This window comes from Camelina sativa, chromosome 6 (genome assembly GCF_000633955.1).
Source record: "Camelina sativa cultivar DH55 chromosome 6, Cs, whole genome shotgun sequence".
Classification (NCBI taxonomy): domain Eukaryota; kingdom Viridiplantae; phylum Streptophyta; class Magnoliopsida; order Brassicales; family Brassicaceae; genus Camelina; species Camelina sativa.
In genome coordinates, this window is record NC_025690.1 from 14,676,000 (window position 1) to 14,701,567 (window position 25,568).

The 25,568-nt window shown below is 37.1% G+C and overlaps 2 protein-coding genes and 2 pseudogenes across 9 annotated transcripts in view; 2 read left to right on the forward strand and 2 right to left on the reverse strand.

Annotated features, from left to right (window-relative positions):
* Positions 676-3,842, reverse strand: LOC104791394 (50S ribosomal protein L1-like). Of its 2 annotated transcripts, XM_019226937.1 has the most exons (10): positions 3,736-3,842; positions 3,146-3,223; positions 2,797-2,973; positions 2,560-2,624; positions 2,424-2,468; positions 2,316-2,319; positions 2,076-2,153; positions 1,490-1,837; positions 1,175-1,384; positions 676-1,096 (listed from the first exon to the last, which is right to left on the reverse strand). In XM_019226937.1, exons 3-8 carry the CDS (start codon positions 2,858-2,860, stop codon positions 1,797-1,799), a joined length of 297 nt encoding a protein of 98 aa, XP_019082482.1. In that variant the 5' UTR covers positions 2,861-2,973; positions 3,146-3,223; positions 3,736-3,842; the 3' UTR covers positions 676-1,096; positions 1,175-1,384; positions 1,490-1,796. The 2 variants fall into 2 exon arrangements, with proteins under 2 accessions (XP_019082482.1, XP_010515574.1); XM_010517272.2 differs by lacking the exons at positions 676-1,096; positions 1,175-1,384; positions 1,490-1,837 and adding an exon at positions 1,900-1,952.
* LOC104791395 lies at positions 4,231-7,460 on the reverse strand (annotated as a pseudogene).
* Positions 7,776-25,568, forward strand: part of LOC104791397 — a 19,709-nt gene continuing 1,916 nt past the window's right edge. Inside the window, exons 1-5 of one of the 7 annotated variants that reach the window (XR_768904.2) lie at positions 7,776-7,948; positions 8,046-8,135; positions 8,260-8,390; positions 8,469-8,813; positions 8,899-9,272. Coding sequence is in view for 3 of the 7 variants with exons in the window: in XM_019226930.1 (XP_019082475.1) it covers positions 8,418-8,553; positions 8,634-8,813; positions 8,899-9,170 (588 nt within the window). In the remaining 4 variants the exon portion in view is untranslated. Of the gene's footprint in view, positions 7,949-8,045; positions 8,136-8,259; positions 8,814-8,898; positions 9,273-25,568 lie in introns of those variants that run through there. The other 6 variants (XM_019226930.1, XM_019226931.1, XR_002032557.1 and 3 more) reach the window with 6 other exon arrangements.
* Positions 21,265-23,417, forward strand: LOC104793797 (annotated as a pseudogene).

Below are 25,568 nucleotides of genomic sequence, written 5' to 3' on the forward strand. Positions count from 1 at the left end.
TGTTATGATTATATATTTTTTACATTTTAAGATACATATTGCTATATTTTTTACAAATAATGTATCCACAATATTGTATCCACAAATAGTTATCCATGTGGACAAATATCGTATCCACAAATTGCACTATAACCCCATATGTTTCGATATGGATACGTTGTCATAGTCACCTGAATTGATGTGTATTACTTCTATTTTGTATGAAGAAACACAAGTAACTATCTATTAACAATACTGCAATTGACTATCCACTTATCATTGAACATATGTTCAACGACAAATGGATACGATATTTGTCCACATGGATAACAATTTGTGGATACATTATTTGTCAAACTTATCCAAATGGATAATCCAGATCGAATTTCATATAATCTAAAGTGATAAGGAAAAAGATCTAAAAATTTCACCTTCTCTAGATTTCCACCATTATTGGAATGGTTTTTAAAAACTTTAGAAAAGGAATGTGAGAGAGAAAGAGAGAGAAACATAAATAAGTTTTTCTCTTTCAATGGATGAGCAAAAGCAAAACAATGAAGAAGAAGATGTATTGTTTGGTTGAATAATTGAGAGAGAGAGATAGAGAGAGATAGAAAGAGAGAAAAAATAGAAGGGGTTATAAGGAGTGAGGGGTAATATGTAATTAAACTTGAGAAAAGTATATGAGTAGTAGAAAGTGGGTGTGAGTGTTAATACTTTTGGAGAAAGTGGACGTGGGTGCAAAATTCCCAAATCTTAAACACATGTTTTTGACTGACAAATGTTCCCTACCGACAAGACAGGAATAATTAACTCCAAAATAATAGGAGTAAATACTATAGTCCTAAATAAATGCCTCCGAAGGTTGCAACAGTCATCACTCCCACATGCTCTTTTGATCATCTGGGAGAGACAGAGCAAACCAAACGTGTGTGATCATCAATCAATTAGTTGCTAAGTAGAAAGAGAACATCTCAAGACTTGAAGAAGCTGCTGTCTCATTCTATTTCTTATTCACAAGTCTTCTCTGAGTCTCTGAACTACTAGGACCAAGAGATTCGTCTTTGGTCTCAACAATCTCCATGCTCGCTGTTCTGTTTCTTCTGTTTCTCCTCTCCTGCCATAACATGAAGATTTTGTTTGAATGAATACAGAATTTATAACAATTGTTACAGCTTTGGACCATCATATGTACCTTGTGAAAAGGGTGTTCATCGGATTCAAGGATCCGTGCAACCTGACTCATTCTTGGACGTTTCTCTGCTTCAGGATCGACACATCTAAGGGAAACCAAAAGTGCGCGTTTCAGAGCACTTTTACTAGGTCTAGGTTCAAGTCTTGGATCCACAACTTCTTCAGCTCTTCTTGTTCCAACCATCATCTTTAGCCATTCAACAAGATTCACCTGCCAGCCAATACACAGACCGATTCATGATATTCTAGAAACCAACATACTCATAACCAAGATTTTCAAGCAATGTACAAAATCTATACCAGTTTTAATTAGTACCTCATTAGCAGGACGGCCATGATCAGTTACCGCTTCAAGAAGCAAGACACCGAAGCTATATATATCGCTCTTTGTAAGGACATCATCTGAGAAGATAATAATGATAACCATGGGTACAAAAAATTTGGACTTTACCCAAAGGTACCCATGACTCTGGTTGTGATATGACTCTCACTCGAGTCCAAGAGCTTGGCCAAACCAAATGATTCAGCATTTGGAAACAGTTGGAAAACTTTTCCCCGATAATCAAGATTTTAAAGTCTACTAGCTTCACTTGAGCTGCAATTTGGTATGGAGATCCGCTGCTCTAGATAACGACTGTATCGATACTGGATAACCCTTTCCCATCTGCAAAAGCAATTCTTTTAGGCTTAATGGATTCCAAACGTGTTTCTAGAAGGAGACATTAGGTTTGATCTACAAGCTTAGTGGAATGCATTCACATAGCCAGCATATTTTGAAGCTGCAGAAAAAAAAAAAAAAAAAAAAAAAAAAAAAAAAAAAAAAAAAAAAAAAACAAAAAANCTCTCTAATCAGCCAAACAATAATCTCTCACCAAAAGTTACAAGTTCACGGTATGACTTACCCTCTTTCAATCCGGCTGGCTTTGCTAGCAAAAGGGCGTTCATGAAAGCACTCGTAAAGCGTCTTAAGGAAAGCTCATCTGGTTTTCAGGATAATGAAAGTCAGATAAACTTCAATTCTTTGGGAAGAGATGTCACCTTTCCAAGTGGCACATGAAGAATAAAAGTTTTATCCATTCTAAATTTGGTATGTCCAGCTTTTGCGTCTTTGACTGCTTTCGTAACAACCTTGGTCACACTACCTTGCTACACAACAAGTATAATATTCCTTCAAATTAATTTAAGGGCAAGAGGTAAGCATACCAACTGATAAATTAGAGTAAGATGCTGAGTGAAAGAATCAAACTCACTTTGGGGTTTGGCATCAAACCGTGATTGTTAAGAATCCTTGATATCTGCAAATAAGCAAAAACCATATGTAATGTGAGAAGATGTCGCATCCTTCATGTTCCAAAGAATTTTATATAAGTGCTCATATCCAAGAACCTTGTAAACACGGGGCATCATTTTTGGAGTTGCAAGACATCTATCAAAGTCGATCTTGCCGCTTTCTGCAGATGGAGTTAAGTACAGATAAATTAATCTGCTATTGGAACACAATTCAACAAAGAAAAAGATTGTCTCGAGAAATGAGATACAGAGCCAAATGCAAGCATGTTCAAATAGATATCAGAAGTGAATTATCCGAGGAGGCTGAAGTAAAATGCATTGGTACCTCCTTACTCAAGATTTCTTCAATGAGCTCAAGACCACCAACGACATCAGCTCCCTCGGCAAAGAAAGCCATTATTTCTTGTGTTATATAAGTGGCTGGTAAACAGAAATTCCCATTATGGATTAGAAAGACGTTCTTTTTACCTTCTTAACAGAGTGGGGTAGAGCCAAAGTACCACGAACTATCTGCAGTTTAAATAGTGATATCAGTCAGTCTAGAAATAAAGCCAGGGAGAACAACTGTTTTTCAGATTATATGATTAGGAGTAATCAATCAAATGATAAAGACTGAGATCTTTGATTAAGAACAGGCTAGAGAGATTTATGTATTTCCAGAGAAAAGAAAAGCAACAAATACCAGCTCAGATCTGCCATTTTCAATGCCCAACCTCACGTGCGCCTCAAGGGTTTCATCAAATTTAGCCTTGGCATTAGCCTGAACCATTGATGAAAAACAACATCAGAACGGAAAAATATATGAATATAAGGGGATGCACGAATTAATGAGTCCATATTCACTGTTAAAGCTCGTTCTGTCCTCCCTCACTCTACTTGAAAATCAACTCAGCAACAACTATTACCAGTTTACAGAATCCACAACTCTCACAGTGCCACCATTAGACAAAACTTGCATGATCTATTTACTCGTTTGAAGCTCCCTACGTAAGAACTTAGCCCCTTCTAAACTAAACCACAGCTAGTACCAAAGCTTCCAAGCCTTCTATGTTTGATCGGGTCTCCTATGTTCACATTATCTAGTCAAATAATCCCAATGATCTTAGCATCCTTTATAATACTCAATTAAAGTCCCCTAGCTACGAAACAAGTAAAAAGATAAATCCTTCGACACAAAAAGTTCATGGAACCCTAAACAGTGTAGCCTTCCATTCTAATACAATGGCAGCTAAGTTGAGAAATCAAACATGTGGGTGTAAATTGAATCCAGACCTTAATCTCTCGAGCTTTTCATAGCTGCCATTGTTCTTCTCAGTTCCTTCACTCACTCGAGGTTTTTCGTGTGAAATGTGATTTTTTTTCTTTTTGGGTTGGGGGGATTTCTCAATTTTATTAACTTAAAAAGCTTTTTCTATAAATGTTGCAAAGCTTGAGGGACCAAATATGTAAATGATTTGGCGATAGAATTAGTAACTAGCTTATCCACAATTCGTACCCAAATCTCTTGTTTTCTCTCGAAAATGGAACTGTAGTTTCGTAAATTTAACATTCGATCATATTCATGGTTTTTTTCAAGCTAATAACAGTCGGTGGGTTATGAGAGTGAGATTTTTTCGGAAGAGATCAAAAATGGCTGAACTGTCCCAGCAATAAGTCGAACATGTCGTCAGGAGTTAGAAGTGTCGTTCCTCCAATAACAAACCTGACCAAGACCAAACCTTCCAAACCCGCTTTTTAAAAACCGTCCGACAGTAGAAGAATGGTATTCTAAACCAGGTATCTCTTGTTTGCTCTGCTCAACACTTTTGCTATAAGCCTGTAGAGTAGCCCTTTGTTTCCAGAAGGATCGCCAGAAAAGCTGTTTTCTGAAGCCAATGAGCCTTCTCTTAGTGGTAGATTCAGCTGCATATATCGTCATAGGACTCGTCTGCTTTACTATTGTCAACGTCTTCCTCTTCCTCGTCACCCCATTTTCCCCATGGATCATCATCAAGAGCATCAATGTCTAATTGATCATCAGCGGGACTTTCTTTGGTTTCCTCGGACTTGAGACGATTCAATCGGCCCTCAAGCTCTTCTGTCAACCCATTCAGAAACTTGAGATTTCCAACTGATGGATTCTCGAGAACAGCATCGACAATGGCTTCTTTTAGAAAATGCTCTTCTTGCCAAGAGAAAGGCCCACCTGAGCCAGATGTAGGGAAATTTTCGCCAGCAACAATGTAACCAACAATTGTAAGGAGCAGGGCATCGCGAAAAGATAGCAGCCCTCAGCGATGAGGTATCTGCTTTCTCATTTTTCTTAGCTTGAAGTTCTGCAACAGCGCTTTTGTTAATCAGGTCACTAATTTGAGCAGCCGCAGCCAATCCCTGACTCGTATCACCGGCACTCACATTTAACATCATCTCCGCACTACTAAAAGTATCCCATTCGGCATTTTGAGATCCATCAAGAGCATCAGCTGTAGCTGCCCCTCTAACTGAATAATCCCTTTGTTTTTTAGCAAAGACGACTGGCTTTGGGAAAATGCTCTGATCATGGCCTGGAGCTCCGGTTTTGTAGCATAACCAGGACGAGCTCTCACGTTAACAGAGATATTTTCGCGACGCAGAGCCTCTTGAAGCCATTTCTTTACCAGTACACTTCCATCCTTTGTTTTCCTATCAATCATGGCCTCTAAGTAAGGTGTTCCTCTAAAACATTCAGTAGCTGTAGCGACAGGAGATCCATTTAGTAGTTCAGTTCAGTTGGTGGTAGATTTCTTGTCACACTGATTAAGCAGAACTACATTTTGTGGATCAGAAGTGTATGAATACCAGCCACGTAAAAAAGCTTCAAACTCCTACAGGAAAACCAGAATCCCGAATCTTGCTTGGTTCTTCATTAAGCAGTTTTCCAAGCGGCACTTGAACATCAAGAGAAGGACGATTAATGCTTGGGACCCCCTGTTTAAGCTGTTCTTGTGAAGAAAATCTTTCTGTCCGAGGCAAAGATGAAAAGATACGATGGAAAAGTGAATCTCCGTGACAGCAGGGAGTGGGTAAGATCAAGTGTGCGGTCAACAAGTAACAGGCCGGCAGATCGCTTACGTTACGACGCCCTACATCATAAAGACTTGATGACATGTCTGTCAGAATCTTTCCAACATTCTTTGATAGGTCACCAAGTGAAAATATTTCCAACTTCAATTCCATCTACAGTTTTTAAAAAGCAACAACATGGTCACAAACTTCAGAAAAGGTACGGAACAAGTTAAATTAATGACAAACAAGCGAAACAGATATCTTCATAGTGTTCTAGCTCACGTACTTCATGAACATCATGAATAAAAACGATTTATGCGTTGTTAATTACCTTAAGAGCCAGCTGGTAAAGGAAATGTGCGGTAAGAGTTGCACCAGGAGGCAAACCAAAACTAAGAGAATCCTAATGTTGATGGGAAACGGACGCTTCTGCGACTGATCCTTGGGAAGGTAAGACAAACGCTCGAGGAGTGAAAGGACAAATAATCAAGGGGGAGTGGTGCACCGAAACTACCAAACCTTCTATACCACCTGACGAACTGTCTTTAGATATTTTTGTCGCTTTCTTAGTATGTTCATTGAAATCCTGGACCTAGAGGCGAATCAAGGATGGCTGAGTGAGATCCCTGTACAACGTTCAAAATCAATAAAGTAATTAGATGATATATCTTCAGTAACGCAAGAAAACAAACACCTATTTTGAAGAGCCTTATATATGGAAAATTATTATGAAGGAAAGGGATCCGTAGTGCTGATAAGCCAATAGCTTATGATTGTACCATGAGATATGCCAATACAAATGTCAATTTTTACCAGGTAAAAGAAGGGATAGATAAACGAATGAGGCAAAAGATAGCGTTAATGATGAGCACCTCTGAAATAGACGTGAATACTGTGCAGTGCTGAACAGCTTCATGGGTGCTTAGAAATCGTAGCATCATTGAGAAGCCGAGATGTCATAGTCACGATTCTCTTCGCACAATCAGCCTTTGAATTCCAATCAGCCACCTAGAGCACAATGCATCAAGAAGTCACATCATCATAGGAAATAAATCAGAAGATATCACACTTTCTAGGTAATATAATGCCCTTTATACCAAAAGTATGGAATCGGGAAAAGCAAACAGAACAATTACAAGAAAAATAACTTCAGAAAGACAATCTAAGCGGTGCCTAAGCCATTCAAACTCAAATGCCAAGATCGCATACAATAGCGTCACAAAAATCAATTCAATCTTCCCATTGAGAGTTGATAAAAATGCAGAACGAATAACAGTTCTTACATTTCTCTATCTAGATCCTCAATTATCATACACTAAACGTTAATTGATCACATCTTTCTATTAAACAGTATCGAGCTTACCGCATCTAAAAAAAAAAAAAAAAGTCANTTTTCAAGGCTGCAGACAGCTCGAGCACCAACGGGAAAGCTCCTGCAAACTGGAAACTTTCTCTGCAGCCAGCATCAATATACACAACCGCATCTTTGACTTCGTTTTCTATCTGCAAAACAAACACATTTGACAGAAGAAACAAAAAAAATTGAGCAAGACCACACAAATAGAACAAACAAGATCATGGAGAAATCGTAATGATTAACGTGAAGCAGATCAAAACGGATAACATAATGAGACGGGGAAAAAAAGTGAATTCCGATTTTCTTACTTCGCGGATCGAGTTAAAGACAAGATCTCGCGACTTCGACCAAAGCCATTGGCCCATTGCTCTCAGCTACGTTAATCGCTAATTCAAGTACGAGAAATTGATACAATTGGTCGAGATATACTGAAATCGCCAGCTAGAATCAAAATACTACTGTGAGATGTGTTGTCTGAATCAGACTACTGCCTGAACCATCGGAGACGAAACGAATTCGCTTCGCCGGGAAATCTCTCACCGACGACGAGCATCGTAATCTTAGCTTTTTGATATCGTTCGTATGGTCGGTCGTATCACTTTGTTCGGCTTTTACCTCTTTGTGGGCTTCAAGCCATCTCTGATAATGGGCCTATTTAATTCTAAATTTATACCATGTTTTATTTAGATATAACTTTTTCATAATTATATGTCCAACTATGTTTAAAACAAAAATATTAACTATTTTGACATATGTCAACATCAGATTCATGATCCTGCAAATGGCAAACTTTATATAATAATTAATAAGATAAGATACTAGTAATTAAATTATTTGGATTCAATGTTGGTATATTTATTTATTTCCCTAAAATCTAAATAGTTAAACCAATAGAAAATAAATGGGAACAAAAAGGTGGAGATGAAATTAAGAAGCGGTGGGAAGTCATAAAAACAGTAGATTGTAAATTAAAGGTAAAAGCATACTTTACTATCTCTCAAAACCCCCAAATCCAATACAAAAACAGGAATTGAATCTTACCAAAAAAAAAAAAAAATCACAAGCTAATTTGAAATGGCGGAGAACATCATCGACGATCCGGAGGTAATATGATTCACTGTTCCTATTGATCTCTCTATATGCTCTGATTCAATGTCTCATGGTACAAGAGAGTCTGATTTTGTTTGGTTTTGTTCATCAGTTGAACGTTGTTGTTGCCGCAACTTCTCAAGGATCAGGAATCCACCCTGAAACGGCTGAAATGGCGGAGACCATCATCGACGATCCGGAGGTAATTTGATCCGCTATTGATACGAAACTATATGTTCTGATTCAATGTCTCATGGTACAAGAGAGTCTGATTTTATTTGGTTTTGTTCATCATTTGAACGCTGTTGTTGCCACAATTTCTCAAGGATCAGGAATCCAACGTAACAAAACTTTGTATCTGGTTGTCAATTCAAATTGGGACTTAAAGGGATTTGAGAGAGCAAGTAAAACTCTCAATCATGCTTGTGAAACCCAATCTGGCGTGCGTTATGCCGAAGTTTGTGCCATCAAATCTTCTTTTCTCATGACCCCCATTAACCTCGTTAGTGATTGTTTTTCTTCTTCTTTTCTGAAGGAGGATTTTACATTATGCGGCAAGTGTCTTTTGATTATGCCTATTACTGATTGTGGTTGCTTGCTATGTAACGATTGCATAAGCAGTGAGTTTCTTTTGCTTGTGTCTACTTTCTAAGCTTATTGTTAATTAGACTTATTTCTAAGTCTGTTTCGGAATTTGCAGCCCATGTATCTAATATGGTTAAAGAAGGATCTTTGCTTGCCCTTTGTCCCATTTGCATGAACTACTACCTAACTTCTAGGTTTCTTTTTGAAACACTCTTTCCAGTTGTGCGTAATGAGTGGACTAATCTCTTGATTGAAGACTTTAAAGAGAAAACAAAGAAAAACTTCATTTCTCATGGTAATGTTTATAATTAGTAAAACTTTCACCACCTCTTTTATGTGTTTCATGGAACGCTTTCTCTCATATGATCACTTTTGGCCAGGTGTTGAAGTTGTGTGGAATCACAAACACATCATTGGTGCTTTCTTCTTTGCCTTATATGTGATCCCTAAGTCAATCGATAGTCTCCACACCATTGCCAACTCCCTTGATGAGTTGAAAACAACTTTTGTGGATGTCAAAAATGGACTCAAATCTTGGATAGAGGATCATCCAAGAACTGTGGGTGAATTGAAGACTCTGCAGGATCAATTTGAAGATGGGGGCTCTCCTTCAAGCCCTAGGTTCTGGGGTAAATTTGTTAGGTCAATCTAAAGCCTCCTCTGTTTCTTTTTGCCAGAACAATGAACAAGTTGTATTTATTTTCATCTTATTTGCTTACTTAGATACAACTAGATTAGGACCCGCGGTACACCGCTGAGCAAAATTATTTATAACTAAAATATTTAACTTATAAGTTGTACTTGTTGGTTAAATAAGTTATAATTATATAATAATTTTTAAATAAATCATATAATACCGCAATATAATTTTTTTTTACATAATATTTATCTAATCAATTTAATTAGATATGTCTATTCTCTGATACCGACAATGTTAACAAAATAATGAAATGATGTTTTACCCCTGTGACACCGAATTAATGATATTTTTTAATTTATATAAATATCGATAAAACCCGTCCCACTATATAATCCCGTCCCGAAATATTTTAACTCACACTATATAATCTTAATTTTTAATATTTTTAACTCACATTATATTTTAACTCACATTATATCATCTATAAAACCCGTCCCACTATATAACCCCATCACGGTATAATATTTATCATTTTTAACTTTTTAAAAGTTTTAAATAGTTTTTATATTTAATCTTTTAAAAATCTTTAAAATAAAGAACCGGAATAAACCAAATAAAAGTTTTTAAAGTTTGAATGCCTGATAAATCAAGTATTCTACTCATTTGTATTCAGAATCATTTTGGTCTCTTTTATAGTATGACTCTGAACCATTGCCCAATTTTTTTAGACGATGTGGAATATTGTACCCAAATATTTTTATTCATCTATTGAGTAATATATGTCCGTTTTAAAATTTTTGTATTACATCATATGCAGGAAAAAACCACAATTTTTATTAACTAAATGTAGTATAGAATAATTCAAGATAATTTAAATATAAATTTAAATAACTCAATATGAATTTAATATTGGGAAAATTACGTTTTAAACCTTCAAAGTGTCACTGGGTAGCACTTTAAACCTCAAGAGAATTTCACTAACATTATAAACCTTTAAAATGATTTTACTGACACTTTAAACCTTTAAAATGATTTTACTAACATTTTAAACCTTAAAACTAACTTTCATTTTTGTAGTGCCATTAAAAATAAAGAATAATAATATCCGTCAACGCGGAATAGTTAAACTATGTTGGTTTAATTTAAATTTTAATTAGTTTTAGCTTTTATAAATATATAGAAAGATAAAAAAATAAATTTATGTTCATTTTCATTGTAGACAAAACTTTTACAACGTTACTCTTCACATTACTAATCCTTTTAATAAATGCATCTCCACTGGATTCTGATTCAAATCGACTGACTTCTCATTGAAAACCAATGAATCTTCTAAATATATTGTCGTCTTCAATTTTACATTTGTCAAATGTTTTAACCTTACTTCTGATTCTTCATTTTTCATTTTTGCTTTGATATTTTTTTTTATATCAATCATCATAAATAATTAAATTAATTAAATAAGTATTTAAATCAAATCAGTATAGTTTAACTATTTAATGTTGATGGATATTACTGTTCCGTCATCTTTTGTGGCTGTATAAAAATGAAAATTAGTTTTAAGATTTAAAGTGTTAGTGAAATAATTTTAAAGGTTTATAATGTTAGTGAAAATATTTCAAAGTTTAAAGTGCTATTCAATGACATTCGAAGGTTTAAAATGTGATTTTTCCATTTAATATTAGTGTTGACAAGTTTACTAGTGAACAAGACTAGTTCATAACTTCAATACGAATAAATTAAAAGTGGCTCTCACGATTATATATAAGCAAAATCTCAAGTGTTTTAATTTACACAACGCATACAACATTCACACAAGAAATCAAATCATAGTCGAGCCAACATGGGAAGAGCTTCTCGGTCTAGACAATTGGCAAAACCTATTCGAACCACTCACTTCGCTGACTTATCCTTCGAGCCGGCGACTTCTATCAAGCCACTTTACGACACTTTCATCAACGACCAAACCTCTATCTACTGTGGAGCCAACCGTTAATGGGCCTATTTAATTCTAAATTTATACTTTTTTTTTCCTAAAAAAAATAGATGTTAAAGCAAAGAGAAAGCTTGTCTTATTCCATAGACATAATAGAATATATATAAAAGATACAACTTGGTGAACAAGCATTAGGTTATAACCTAATGGATTATTAATGGGCCTTAATGGGCATCCACTAAATCATACATAACACTCCCTTTTGGATGTCCATTGTAATTGAATAGATGTAAATGCGCGTAAGATGCTGCCTCATTAAAAAGTTTACCAGGATAACTCAGTGGGAAAAACCATGGTTAAGGGAAAAATAGTGCAGCTCGCTTTTACTCCCCCTCTTGAGTACATCACTTGAAATCTTCAAAATGTCGCAATCCAATATGATGAAGTAGCTTCTTGAAGTAGTGGTTGAAAACGCCTTGGTAAATTAATCTTCACTTGAACAAATGTATAGAACATGTATATCACCGTACATCACCATTCTTCTGTAGGTTATTGGTCTCTTAAATGACTCATCTTGATCATTATCTTAATTTCTCATGGTCTCATCAGTGTATGTCAGAGACTTTAAAGATGATAGTCTTTCACCATTGGAATCATAATATTCCTCTCAAGATGTTTATCTTTTGTGTGTTCTTTGTTGTCTTGTTAAAAACCTTTCATGGAAAAACCCAATGGGATAAAAACCATGATAAGGGGAAAAAAGTACAACCACGCTTATGCTCATATTTCTCCCCCTGAAAGCATCATCTTCAGGTTATTCATTATGACCATATATATCATCTTTTTTGAACTGTTATAAACAGAGCTTTAGTGTACAAAAGCACATATGAGCATCAGTCCACAATCCTAAGATTTTTCATTCCATTATGAGATCCATAAGATCAACAACAATGATCTACACCCATGATTCTCACCTAAAGATAAACTCTCATCATTTTCTCCCCAAAGTTGTCAAAAGTCTACAAAACTTTTCTCGCTTTGACAACGTTCTCGAGGGTTATAATATATTGCTTCTAGCAATATAATCACTTTAAGAGATAGACTGAATCAAATCTTGCTCTTACGATCACAATCATAAGGGATCTAAATTAGTTGCTTCCACCAGATCTCTCATAAGTATTTTCTGATAATCATTGTACTACTACATGTACTTTATTTCTCATACAGATCCACTTATGTCCCATTCATTTTACACTTTCAAGTGTAAGGTCTACATGTCCAAATATTATCTCTTCAAGAGACTTGAACTATTTCATAGTTACTTCTTTCAATGATTAACCAATCATTCTTTGTGTATACTTTTCAATAAAACTTTTATATTAACCGCGGTTTATGATCCTCGATTTTTTTTATCCATAATATCATCAACTGCAATACTACATTCTTTTCTTTATGATTCTCAGGTACCTGAATCTCTTTGACTCATGTCTACATCTCTTCTCGAGATTTCTCATAACTCTTTGCTTCTTCGGTGCCATATTAATTCATGCTCCTTTTTTTTTCCGAAGATGCTTATATTTGGAACCATAAGTCTATCACACGTCATGCGATCTTTAGACTTACTAGCAGTTGATCTTATCCAATTCTAGGATATTAATTTCATTTCGAGCATAGCTAGTATGTGACTTTGTCACTCAAGGTCAGAAAATGCCTTCTATCATATTTGCTAAACTTTGCAAATAAATTATATTTTCAATTTCTAGTGCACATTTCAAAGTACGAGGATCCAGATAATTTTTCCCAATATATTTATTTTCCAGCTGTTTATTTTCTCCCCCTCATGATGGAAAGATTGACTCACTGAAACAACAATCTCTGCATCTCGAGCCTCAATTTCTTGAGATATTCAATCTTCAAAAGATATTCATAGCCAACATATTTCCAACATTTTTTCAGATTCCATCTTATATCATTGTGGTGGAGCAACCAACATGTATAACACATTTAGATGGAATATATCTGGTTTCTCACCCAAACCAATTGTAATGGGGATTACTCATGATAATCTGTTGGCCCGATGCGAATTTATTGACATGTAGAATCATTTATGTCAATTACTTAGCATGGTTTCACCACCATTGTTAATTAACCAAATACTCTCGCAAACTCAAGATTGCATATTGATAACAAACATATATCGTGGATGATCAGTCCACAATATCTCTTTGTATACATACCAGAAAATTGACACTATCCAACTTCATTGGGTCGGTGAAAGTCATATGATCGGCTTACTTTGTAAAGCAGCACATATAAGAAATCACGAGGATAACTCTAATGAATCTTTTCAGAAATTTCTGATTATTCTTTCGCATCACTACTGAACCGGAATGGCTAAACCGGTCATGCCAAACAATGAGATTTTCACAAAGCACTATCTTCTAGATAATGCATGTAATCTCTAAAATAATTTTGTTGTCTTGGGTAATACTTATGATTTCAAAGTATTTTTCTTCGCTTATTGTCTCAACATGATTACGTTTCAAATCCTCAAGATTTGCTCATTCATATGAGTGATTAAACTCATTTGGGTGTGAACATAATCTTATATTTGTTCAAGCACCTCTGTATGTGGGATTCATGAACTCTCCCCCTCGAGATGATGACACTTCATGTCTATCAATCTCGATTTGAATCCCACTCTGTAATTAATAACATTCTCAAATTGGGTAATGTAGTATATCTTAGACCCTTTTGACTTTGAGACTTGGGAGACTATAACACATTAATATCAAACTGTGTTTCCATAGACAATAGTATATATACTCTTCAAGAGCTTTCAATACTTTTTCTACTACTTCTTAATATTGTAGTAGAATAGTGGAAACCCTTTATAGCATAAAGTCATATTCACTTCAAGGAATATACCAGCCCAATAGAATGTGATTCACATCAACATCTCATAATTTTACTCATTCACAAATAACAAGATTATAAAAATTTAAAAATATATCCTTCACTATATTTTTAAAATTTAATGTCACACATGACGAAATATTAGTTATCGGGTTTAGGGTGCATTTGTTATAATGAAGATATATAACTCAATATGAATTTAATATTAGGTGTTGACAAGTTTACTAGTGAACAAGACTAGTTCATAACTTCATTATTGAGAATAAATCACTACAAGAATATTGACTTTTTGTAGCGTCCAAAAAACGCTATCTAAAGATACTATAACGTTTTATGAAGCGCTCTATCATCGCTAGTTATAATAGGTTTGCCACTTTTGATAGCGGTTTTTAGCATTGCTATCGTATCTTCATTAAATATAACATTTTTTTCAATGCTCTCATATATTCAACCATAGCAATTGTAATTTGCTATTAATTGTTACAACAAATTTTGTATAAATTATAATTTACCAGGATTATTTTTTTTTGGTTTTTGGATAATTTGACAAATTAAAAGAGACAATACCATAATTTTATTCTATTTCTATAAAACAATGATACAAAATATCATTACAAAGTACAAATACATAATTAAAAAATATAACTCTTGTATTTAAACTTGTGAATATTCTACACTTGAACCCATAATCTTTGAAATGTTTTTGAAACCAACCACCTACTGCTCCAATAACCTTAGAGCATGAATACTGGTGTTACTCATATAGTTACTCTTATTAAAAAAATAAGAAAAAGATGAGAGATAAAAGTAAAAAGAAGAGTAACCCTCCTTGCTGGAGTATTTTGAGAAGGCTGTGAGAAACGTTCCTCGACACGTGGCGTTCATTTATTGGTACATATTTTTAAAAATAAAAAAAAAATAAAAATGTGTAATAAATTTTTTATTTTTTTGTTTTCTGACCAACATTTACACATCATAAATTAAAGACTCACAAGATACGAGATACTAAAACAAATCTACATTATTTACATGTACCATGGAGCTTGTAGTTACTCCGATGTAACCAGCCTTTCAAGTCTTCATTCTCCTTCTCTATTATACTTAAGGACTTAAAGACCCAAAAGTAGCAATGTCCTGTACCCAAAAACATTTGTAAGAGCACATTTAAACAACATATATGGACATAAGAAAAGAACAAGATCATCAATAGAAACATACCAACATTACGCAATGATGCTATTCAAGGAGGTCAAAACTTTGAGAAGGTGGGCTTAACCCCTCATTCTCCATCTCTATTTTCATAACTGCAATGTAGCCACAACACTTACGGCCTTGTAGTCCCAACAGTAGCAACATCCTGCACCCAAAAATATTTTTAAGAACAGAGTTAAACAACACAGATGAGGAAAGAGTGGAGAGTTGTAGAAGACACTTACATGGGGGATCGACATATCCGCTTTAGATGAAGAACATCGTAGCTGCTTTCTCTAGATCCATTAACCTTATCGACTTAGGTTTCTCAAATCCCTTTCAAAGAACACCAAGAAAAACAAATAAATGACAGCTAAATTTTTTTTTTTTTGGTAAAAGGTTAAATTTATACCAAATTTTCTGATTTTCTCTGTACATGTTGATACAACTTATTTAAGGGAAATAAACTAGAAAGGGAAATTAATACAACTGAAATAAGAGCCAAGAAACAAGCTAGGGAGAGATAGAAGCCGATCCCTTAAGGACCGATCCAGGGTGGCTTGAACTGAAGCTGCTGGTGTTGATGTGTTGGTGAAGATCCTTGCATTCCGCTCCCGCCAAATGAAGTAACAAGCTGCCTGCAAGATCAGTTTGACGAGAGTTGCTTCCTGGGATTGAGAATTAGATCGTGCCTGGAGGATCCAGGGAGAAATAGACGAGAGATCCTGCGGAGGAGATGGCCAGACTCTAGAAGCGAAAGCGTCCCAGACAGAGGTAGAGAAAGTGCACTCGAAGAAGAGATGAGAGTGAGATTCAATACCAGAAGAGCAGAGGACGCAGCCTGCAGGTACCGTGAGGCCCCAGCTTCGCATTCTGTCCTTTGTAGGCAGTCTCCCAAGCATAGCAAGCCAAGTTATGAAAGAATAGCGTGGCACTGCTTCCTTGAACCAGACAATTTTGTACCAAGGCACCGTGGGAGAGTGAGGGCGAAGCTGCTCCCAAGTTTCCTTTGAAGAGAATAAACCTGCGTAAACTCCCGAAGACCGACGCCAGAGAAAAGTATCCTCTCCATTTGAATCCGCAGGTGGGGAGATGGTAGTGAGCAGCTCCATAAAAGATTGTTGCTGTTCAGATCGTGCTGCAGGCATCCGCCAATCCCCTTCCCTTACCGCGTCAGAGATATGAGCATGTTTCCTGATTCTCANGCAGACTCTAGAAGCGAAAGCGTCCCAGACAGAGGTAGAGAAAGTGCACTCGAAGAAGAGATGAGAGTGAGATTCAATACCAGAAGAGCAGAGGACGCAGCCTGCAGGTACCGTGAGGCCCCAGCTTCGCATTCTGTCCTTTGTAGGCAGTCTCCCAAGCATAGCAAGCCAAGTTATGAAAGAATAGCGTGGCACTGCTTCCTTGAACCAGACAATTTTGTACCAAGGCACCGTGGGAGAGTGAGGGCGAAGCTGCTCCCAAGTTTCCTTTGAAGAGAATAAACCTGCGTAAACTCCCGAAGACCGACGCCAGAGAAAAATATCCTCTCCATTTGAATCCGCAGGTGGGGAGATGGTAGTGAGCAGCTCCATAAAAGATTGTTGCTGTTCAGATCGTGCTGCAGGCATCCGCCATTCCCCTTCCCTTACCGCGTCAGAGATATGAGCATGTTTCCTGATTCTCAGTTGTCTTGGTCCATTAGCTCCAAGAAAATCGATCAAAGGAGATAGTGCACACCAGTTGTCATACCAAAAGGAGATTGTTCTACCATTACCAATTTCACAGTATAGAAAATCCTTGAGGAGGGGTTTCAGCTTTATCAGACCACGAACTGATCTGGAGAGTCGTTGAGAGTCTTCTATAGCCCAGTAACTCTTTCGATGGAAAACATTCCCTCGTAACCAAGCAACCCACAGGGAGTCTGCGTTGACAAACAAGTTCCAAATTAACTTCAGCTGAAAAACAATCTGGAAGTCCTCCAATCTCCTAATGCCGAGGCCACCTTCTTCCTTAGGCCTACACACATCTTTCCAAGCCACTCTCGCCCCAACTGCTGTTCCCACTTTGTTTTTCCATAGAAAAGCGCGCAGAGAGAGTCCACCTTTTCATAGAAACCCTTCGGGAGATTGAAGACAGAAATCCAGAAATTAACCATGCCATATATGACGGAGGAGATGAGCCTGATTTTTCCTGCAAAGGATAATAACTTAACTGTCCAAGAGTGAAGCTTCAATTTGATTTTCTCTAGAAAAGGCTGAAGCGTAGCAAGCGAAATCCGAGCAGGGTTAAGCGGCAAGCCTAGATATCTCGTTGGAAAAGAGCCTACTTTGATTCCTGAGAGAGCATTGAGGTCACCCACTTCAGCATCCGAGTATCCCCCAAAGAAAATTTCAGACTTAGCTGGATTCATGTCCAAACTACTGAACAATTTGAACTGGCTCATAACCTCTGCAACTCCCGTGAGAGAGCAGCTTGATCCATTTGTGAAAACAAGGAGATCATCTGCAAATAAAAGATGGGTGACCTGCGGAGAAGAGCACAGAGGGTGCAGTTGTATTTTCTTAGTTGCAGCAGCCGATTCTAGAAGCTTGGAGAGGACCTCCATCACCATTATGAAGAGGTAGGGAGAGATTGGGTCTCCTTGTCTGATACCTTTCTTCCCAGGAAAGAAACCGGCCAGTTCTCCATTGATCGAGACAGAGAAACGAGGAGAGGAGATACATTCCTTGATCCACGTACAGAAAAGGGGGGGAAACCCCAGTGCTTCCAACACTTTCAGTACAAACTCCCAACAAACCGTATCAAATGCCTTGCGAATGTCTACTTTGATCATACAGCTCCTTGGGCACGAGGCTTTTTGATAGTCCCTTATCAGATCCGAGGCTAGCAGCACATTGTCTCTGAGGCTTCTTCCTTTCAAGAAAGCAGCCTGGTTTGGACTGATACACTCGAGCAGAATCGGCTTTAATCTGTTGGCAATAATCTTAGAAATGAGTTTATAAATCAGATTGCAGCAACTTATTGGCCGAAAGTCCCCTAGCTTGCTTGCTTGAGGCACCTTGGGTATGAGGGCTAAGATGGTAGTGTTAAAATCCTTTAGAAGACGCCCATTCCTGAAAAATTCCTGAACTGCTTCCACTACCTCATTACCAACGACATCCCAAGAAGCTCTGAAGAATTCCACAGAGAACCCATCTGGACCTGGACTTTTGTTCAGCGGCATTGCTAGGAGAACCGCTTTTATTTCCTCAGGAGTGATAGGACTTAAAAGCAGCTGACTTTGTACATCAGTGCAGCGGAAAGGTAGTAGCTCTCGCAACGTGTCAACTGTGGCGGGAGAGGTAGGCATGTCAGTTTGACCCAAGATACCTTCAAAGTAGGATGCTGCGTAAGACTTAATCTCATTAGCATTCATTATCCGTCTATCATTATGATCGCACAGCAGGTGAATATGATTCCTGGCTGCCCTTTCCATCACAGACTTATGAAAAAAAGAAGTGTTCTTGTCCCACAAGTGTAGCCAAAGAACCCTCGACTTCTGTCTGTAGAATTTCTCCTCTGCCTTAATCAGGACCTGCCAGAGAGTCCTTGCTTGATGTTCTTCAGTAGCAGTCTGCACGTCTGGCGAGGAGAGAAGGAGTCGCTGCAGTGTAGCAATCTTAGCTGCCTGTGACTTGACTCGAACACTGATACCGCTGAAATGTCGTTTGTTAAGTTTCCTCAAAACAGGTTTCAGTTTTCTTAGGGCCCGGACCAACTTGAATTGGGATGTTCCTTGAATAGATGAAGGGGACCAAGCCTGCGAAATAGACTGGTGATAATCAGGATGGTCAATCACATGTTGGAAGAACTTGAAAGGCTTGCGGATCTGCCGCCTCATCGCTGGAACTTGAAAAAAACAAGGCGCGTGATCTGATTGCTGAGGCTCCATATAATCAGCAAAAGACTCAGGGTGTTGAGAGGCCCATGCCTGATTGATGAGTGCATGGTCTATTTTCTTGGAGATGGGGTTGTGATCTTGATTATTCCACCAAGAGAAAGGAAGACCCTGAGCTTGAGCTTCGAACAACTCCGCTTCTTGCAATGCGATCATGAAGTCATCAACACCAGTGGTATCCACATCCTGAGAGAGATGATCAGAGTGATTTGAAAGACGGAGGATTTGGTTAAAATCACCCACCACCGCCCATGGGCAGCGGCTTACTGGAGTGGTATCATGAAGCCGGATCAGGTCCTCCCACAGTGGCAGACGGTCTTCCGGAAGATTGTGACCATAGACAAAAGAGAGTAATATTTAAACTCAAAGTTGAGATATATATACCGCATGTAACCAGTTGAGCAGAGGACTGGTACACTAATACAGAGACTGAGGGGTCCCAACACACAACAATCCTCGCGGTGTTGTGATGGTCAAAATTGCCAAAAAAGTTCCAACCAACTGGAATAGCTCTTGCAACTCTGCTTGCATTATTCGACTGAATATGCGTTTCAAGGAACGCTCCAAAAAGTGGTCTATGAATGGAGATCCATTCTTTTATAAAGTCCTGACATCTGGTACTATTCAGACCTTTTATATTCCACACAAAAAACATCGATAAAGGGGATTAATGTGACAACATGGCCTTGCGGCCACTTCTCCTGTTAGAAACAAGGATAAACGGACCTTCTGACTCCTGCACGAGGTCTTGAGCAACCGTTGTCCCTTCGTCAGGCGGCTCAGATTCGACAGGGACTAGGTCCTCCACCGAAGCCATAACAGAGGTTGGTGCACGATAAATCTCTGAAGCCAGCCAATCCAAAATTTGATTTTTAACTCCAAACAAACAAAGGTTTTCAAATGTCGGTGGGAAAGAAATCCACAGATCTGGAGGCATCATAATAGTAAGAAGAGGAAGAATCAGAGGAACATGAGGGGTGCTGGCATCGACGGTGTCGTTTCGAGCTAAGACAGATCTTCTTCGGTACCTTGAGGATTTCGTCGAAGGAGAAGCATGGTTTCGAATTTGGGGGGAATGGGTGACGAATCAATACAAAACCTAGATCTCAACATTCAATTGGAAGAGAAATCGACCAGAACTACTTACCAACGACCTTGGCTTCCTCCGAACTCATCACCGGATCGTAGATATGAATCTCAGGAAAAATAATTAGGGTTAGGTGTGAGATAAAATCATAGCAACGAAGCAACCTCACAAAGAGAAAGAGAGAGAGACTATTCTCAATCTCATGTAGAGGGATTTAAATAAGTATTCGGTGAGGAACAGAGATAGTGAGAAAAAAGTTTGATAAGTAAAACAGTGGAGTCAGAGGGAGAGTAAATTAGGGTTAGTGGGTGAATAAAATTTTGAGAGCGGCTTCTTTTTTTCACTAAGTAGTTAGGGGGGCAAATATTTTTTTTTTGTTCGCGTGAATGATGCATAGAGTTTTAGAACTTACTAGTGCTATATATATATTACATGTCTTTAAAACGTTTTTAACATTAAAATCTGACCAACCATACATAGCGTTTGTACTTTGGCAAAGGCTATCTAAAACAGAGAGATATACCAATTATAGCAGAAAGGTGTTAAACGCTATATTAATACTTCAATTTCTTGTAGTGAATTAAAAGTGGCTCTCACGATTATATATAAGCAAAATCTCAAGTGTTTTAATTTACACAACGCATACAACATTCACACAAGAAATCAAATCATAGTCGAGCCAACATGGGAAGAGCTTGATTGCTTGCGTTTCCATCAAAACATTATACATTGAACTTATATATTTTGACGTTTTTTTTTTTTTTCTTTTCTTTTTTACTTAGGTTAATTGCTTTTAAAATCATTTTTAATTCAGTTTGTTTGCGTATAAATGGTACGAGTAGATACAAGAATTGCTAGAGCTATACAAGGACGAGAAACCTAGCATAGTGTTCATAACTCTGCTTCTTGTAACAAACACAATAGCCGTCACTGGCGGCACATCGCTATCGCCGCTTGTAACGTTTTCCGCAATTAATTAAGGGACATAACAATGTGAGTGTATTGCATGCACGTGAATTATGAAATTGATCTCATCACTCGATATCCAGCTAAGATAATGGGATACGTCAACATTGGGACCAAACTCGAAATTGATACGAGAGTTTCACCTTTTCTTAAGGAAACTCATCATCCTGGTGATTGGCATAACCTTCAGGCAATTCATTCTATTCAATTTGCTTTATTTCAGGGTAAATTTGAATATAATCAGATTTTAAACAAACAAAAATAAAATCATCTACGTTTGCATTTTGCAGTAGTTTTTAATATTTTCCTAATGAAAATATTAATATTGTAGAAAATCTTGGTTGACTTGTTTTCACATAAAAACATGCATGCAAACACAAACGATTGACGTTTGAATTTGAACCATCTATAGTCACATGTAAGTAGAACCGACATTGGTGTTTTTGTTAACGGTTATGGTTTGGGGTGGGATGCGCAGGCGATGTTACATGTAGTAGCGGGATGGAACGGAAAGAATGGGAAGTTCGAGATGAAAGTGACCGAAACATAGCCTTGGTTAACAAATATCGTGTTCACTATTGAAAGAAGAATTAATGTTTGGTTCCCAAGTGTTGGTGGGTCGAGAAAAACCAAGGCATGCTCAAAACAGAGGATGGCCATTGGGTCATGGCCACTCTCGACGACGAAGACAAGATTGTTATATATGCCAATAATATTCCAACACCATGTATAACCTTTTCATCACCACAACCACTTGTATAAAGTAAAAAAAAAAGAAACTTAAATTGAGAAAGGGAAAAAAAAAATTGTTACATATAAAACCCAAGAACCAAGAGTCACTTATTATCTCCTTACTCACACAAATTTTCTCTAGTGGCTACAACAACATTATGGGAAGAGCTCTTAGGCTCAAAGAATTGGGACACTCTCTTAGACCCGTTAGACCAATCACTTCGTGAACTCATCTTACGTTGCGGAGACTTTTGTCAAGCCACCTACGATGCATGCCTTTCGTCAACGACCAAAACTCAAAGTACTGTGGAGCCAGCCGCTACGGCAAATCTTCTTTCTTCGACAAGGTCATGCTCGAATCCGCGCGCTTCTGAATATTAGGTAGCAAGCTTACTCTATGCCACAGCTCGCGTTGCTCTCCCCCAAGGTCTGCTTCTCAATTCAAAATCAGTCAATCACGAGATGCTTGGGACCGAGAGTCTAACTGCTGGTTTGGCTACATTGCAGTCACATCTGATGAACGGACTAAGGCTTTAGGACGCCGTAAGATCTATGTAGCTTTGAGAGGAACAAGTAGGAACTACGAGTGGGTCAATGTCTTGGGGGTTAGGTACACTTCAGCTGACCCATTGCTGCATGGTCCGGAGCAGGATGAATCTGGTGTAGTCGAAGGTACGACTTTTGATAGTGACAGTGAAGACGAAGAAGGGTGCAAGGTGATGCTCGGGTGGCTCACAATCTATACTTCTAATCAACCCAAATCGAAATTTACCAAGCTGAGTCTACGGTCACAGTTGCTAGCTAGCATCAAGGAGCTTCTACTGAAGTATAAGGACGACAAACCGAGCATTGTATTGACTGGACATAGCTTGGGAGCTACAGAGGCTGTTTTAGCCGCCTATTATATAGCCGAGAACGCCACCAAAGATGATGTTCCGGTCACTGCTATAGTATTTGGTTGTCCACAGGTTGGAAACAAGAATTTCATAGACGAAGCAATGCTTCACAAAAACTTGAAGATCCTACATGTAAGGAACACGATTGATCTCTTAACTCGATATATATATATATATATATATATATATATATATATATATATATATATCCAGGGAGAATTTTAGGGTATGTGCACATGGGAATCAACTTTGTGATCGATACAAAGAAGTCACCGTTCCTAAGAGATTCAAGGAATCCGGGGGATTGGCGTAATCTTCAGGTAAGAGTCTGCTTCAATTTTTACTACAAAGATACAGAGACGAAACTTGTACATATTCCTTTTCCATATATGTGCATGCGATGCTACATGTGGTAGCTGGATGGAATGGGAAGAAAGGAGAGTTTAAACTGATGGTGAAGAGAAGTATTGCTTTAGTAAACAAGTCATGCGAGTTCTTGAAAGATGAGTGTTTAGTGCCAGGATCTTGGTGCATCTTGGTGGAGAAGAACAAAGGACTGATCAGGAACGAAGATGGTGAATGGGTTATTGCTCCAGTTGAAGAACCTGAATTCTAATATTGTATTTCTGTATTTTTTTTAATTTCTTTTAAAGTTCATGTTGAATCAACAATAAGCAGTTCTTGTATTTGGAATGATTTCCACTCTACATTCTTGTGAGGTCTTGGATTTGAAGATCAACAACTGAATGTGTTGTTCCTCTTGTTTCTTGATTAATATCCCTGCGTTTTCGTTAAAGTTTCACCGCGTCTCCTGTATGATCCTGCTCCATGAAGGAGAAACCACAATCGTTGCTTGTGGAAGAAGAAACAGAACTGAAACGCATCAGATCTTGGGAATTAAACCCGTCAAGAGATGAAGAGTTATACTCATGTTTCCCGGAAAGACCGTCTACAGTCCCCGGAAAGTTGTGAGACAATGAACAAAACAAGGCCAGGGGATATACTTACTAGTTTGGTCGACATTAGGCTGCTGAGATTATTGAAAATCTCCGACAACATATGATAAAAAGAAAGAGAGACCTATGAGAAATTCGAGTTATAGATGATAGTCCCTTAAGGACAAAAGAGGAGGGAGCTAACATGATCTTTTGAAAGTCAATGGGAGTCAAATCGAAGATCAAATAAATTTAACATGAAATGACAATTCGATATCTATTAGAAAAACAATCGCATATAATATTTTAGAGATAACAGAATATATTGTAGGTGGTGGTCTTCTCTTCCGTTAGACCAGACCGGTTCAAACATGTGAAATCTTTATAAACAAAACTATTCTGATTTGTACGTTTGCGTTGAAATGTGAGATTTTTGGTTTAATAGTAGTGAGTGTCAAACATAATTTGGTAGTACTGTTCCATTAGTAAAATTTGAAATATGTAATATTTTATAATAGGAGTTACTATAATAATCAACCTTACAGCCTATGGAAAGGCCACTGGACAATAAATTAACCAAGCAAAGTCTTCAATCATTTTTGGAGATAAGGTGGAAGATATTGTCAAGTTGGAGATTCAAAACAATTTGGGGATTGTAAATGAAGGTGGAACTGGTAAGTATTTAGGCCTTCGTGAGTGCTTTAGTGGTTCAAAAGTGGAAATGATTAGTTATATAAAAAGACAAACTAAATGCTAAAGTGTCGGGTTGGGATGCAAAAACCCTTTCTATGAAAGGTAAGGAAGTATTGATCAAATCAGTAGCGATGACAATGCCGGTGTTTGCCATGTTTTACTTTAAACTGCCAAAGGCTACGTGTGCCAATCTGTCAAGTGCAGTCGAGAACTATTGATGTAGTTTGAAGTGAAAGTCACCAAAAAATCCATTGGATTAGGTTGGAAAAACTCTCTCTGCCCCAAGACTTAGGTGGCATGGGGTTCCGTGACATCAGTTTGTTTAACGAAGCCTTTTTAGCCAAGCGATCCAATTCCCCCACAGTCTTTTCTCCAAAGTTATAAAGTGGAGATACTACCCAAACTCTTCTTTGGTGGAGGCATGTTTATGAAAAAGGCCTTTTTATAGGTGGAGAAGCATTATATTTGACAAATATCTCCTTAAAAAATACTATACTAAAACGATAAATACAATTTATATCTAGTGAGAATTATGTTAAATAACTTATGTTATTTTTTTTTAATTTATTGATTCATTATTTATTAATTAATAATTTAATATACATGCTTAATCAATTAATTCTTTTTTGTTTACATATGTTATATCTAATTGAAAACACATATATAATATAATTAGCGTATAATTGAAAATACATTGGTTTTTTTTAATTTTTTTAAAAAAATTTAGGAAAAGAATTTTTTTAGATGTAAACATGTAAGTTTTATGCAGATATAATTTTTTCATAATTATATGTCCTACCATGTTTTAAAAAAAAATTACTATGTTGACATATGTCAACATCTGATTCATGATCTTGCAAATGAGAAACTTTATATAATAATTAATAAGATAAGATACTAGTAATTAAATTGTTTGGATTCAATGTTAGTATATTTATTTATTTCCCTAAAATCTAAATAGTTAAACCAATAGAAAATAAACAGGAACAAAAAGGTGGAGGTGAAATTAAGAAGTGGTGGGGAAATCATAAAAACAGTAGATTGTAAATTAAAGATAAAAGCATACTTTACTATCTCTCAAAACCCCCAAATCCATTATGAGAAAACAGGAATTGAATCTTACAAAAAAAAAAAAAAAA

Coding starts and splice junctions, on each gene's coding strand:
- LOC104791394 (XM_019226937.1), bottom strand. CDS start 2,860: ATGGCTTTCTTTGCCGAGGGAGCTGATGTCGTTGGTGGTCTTGAGCTC. Junction 2,625..2,796: donor GCTCATTGAAGAAATCTTGA/GTAAGGAGGTAC, acceptor CTCCATCTGCAG/AAAGCGGCAAGATCGACTTT. Junction 2,469..2,559: donor TGATGCCCCGTGTTTACAAG/GTTCTTGGATAT, acceptor GCTTATTTGCAG/ATATCAAGGATTCTTAACAA.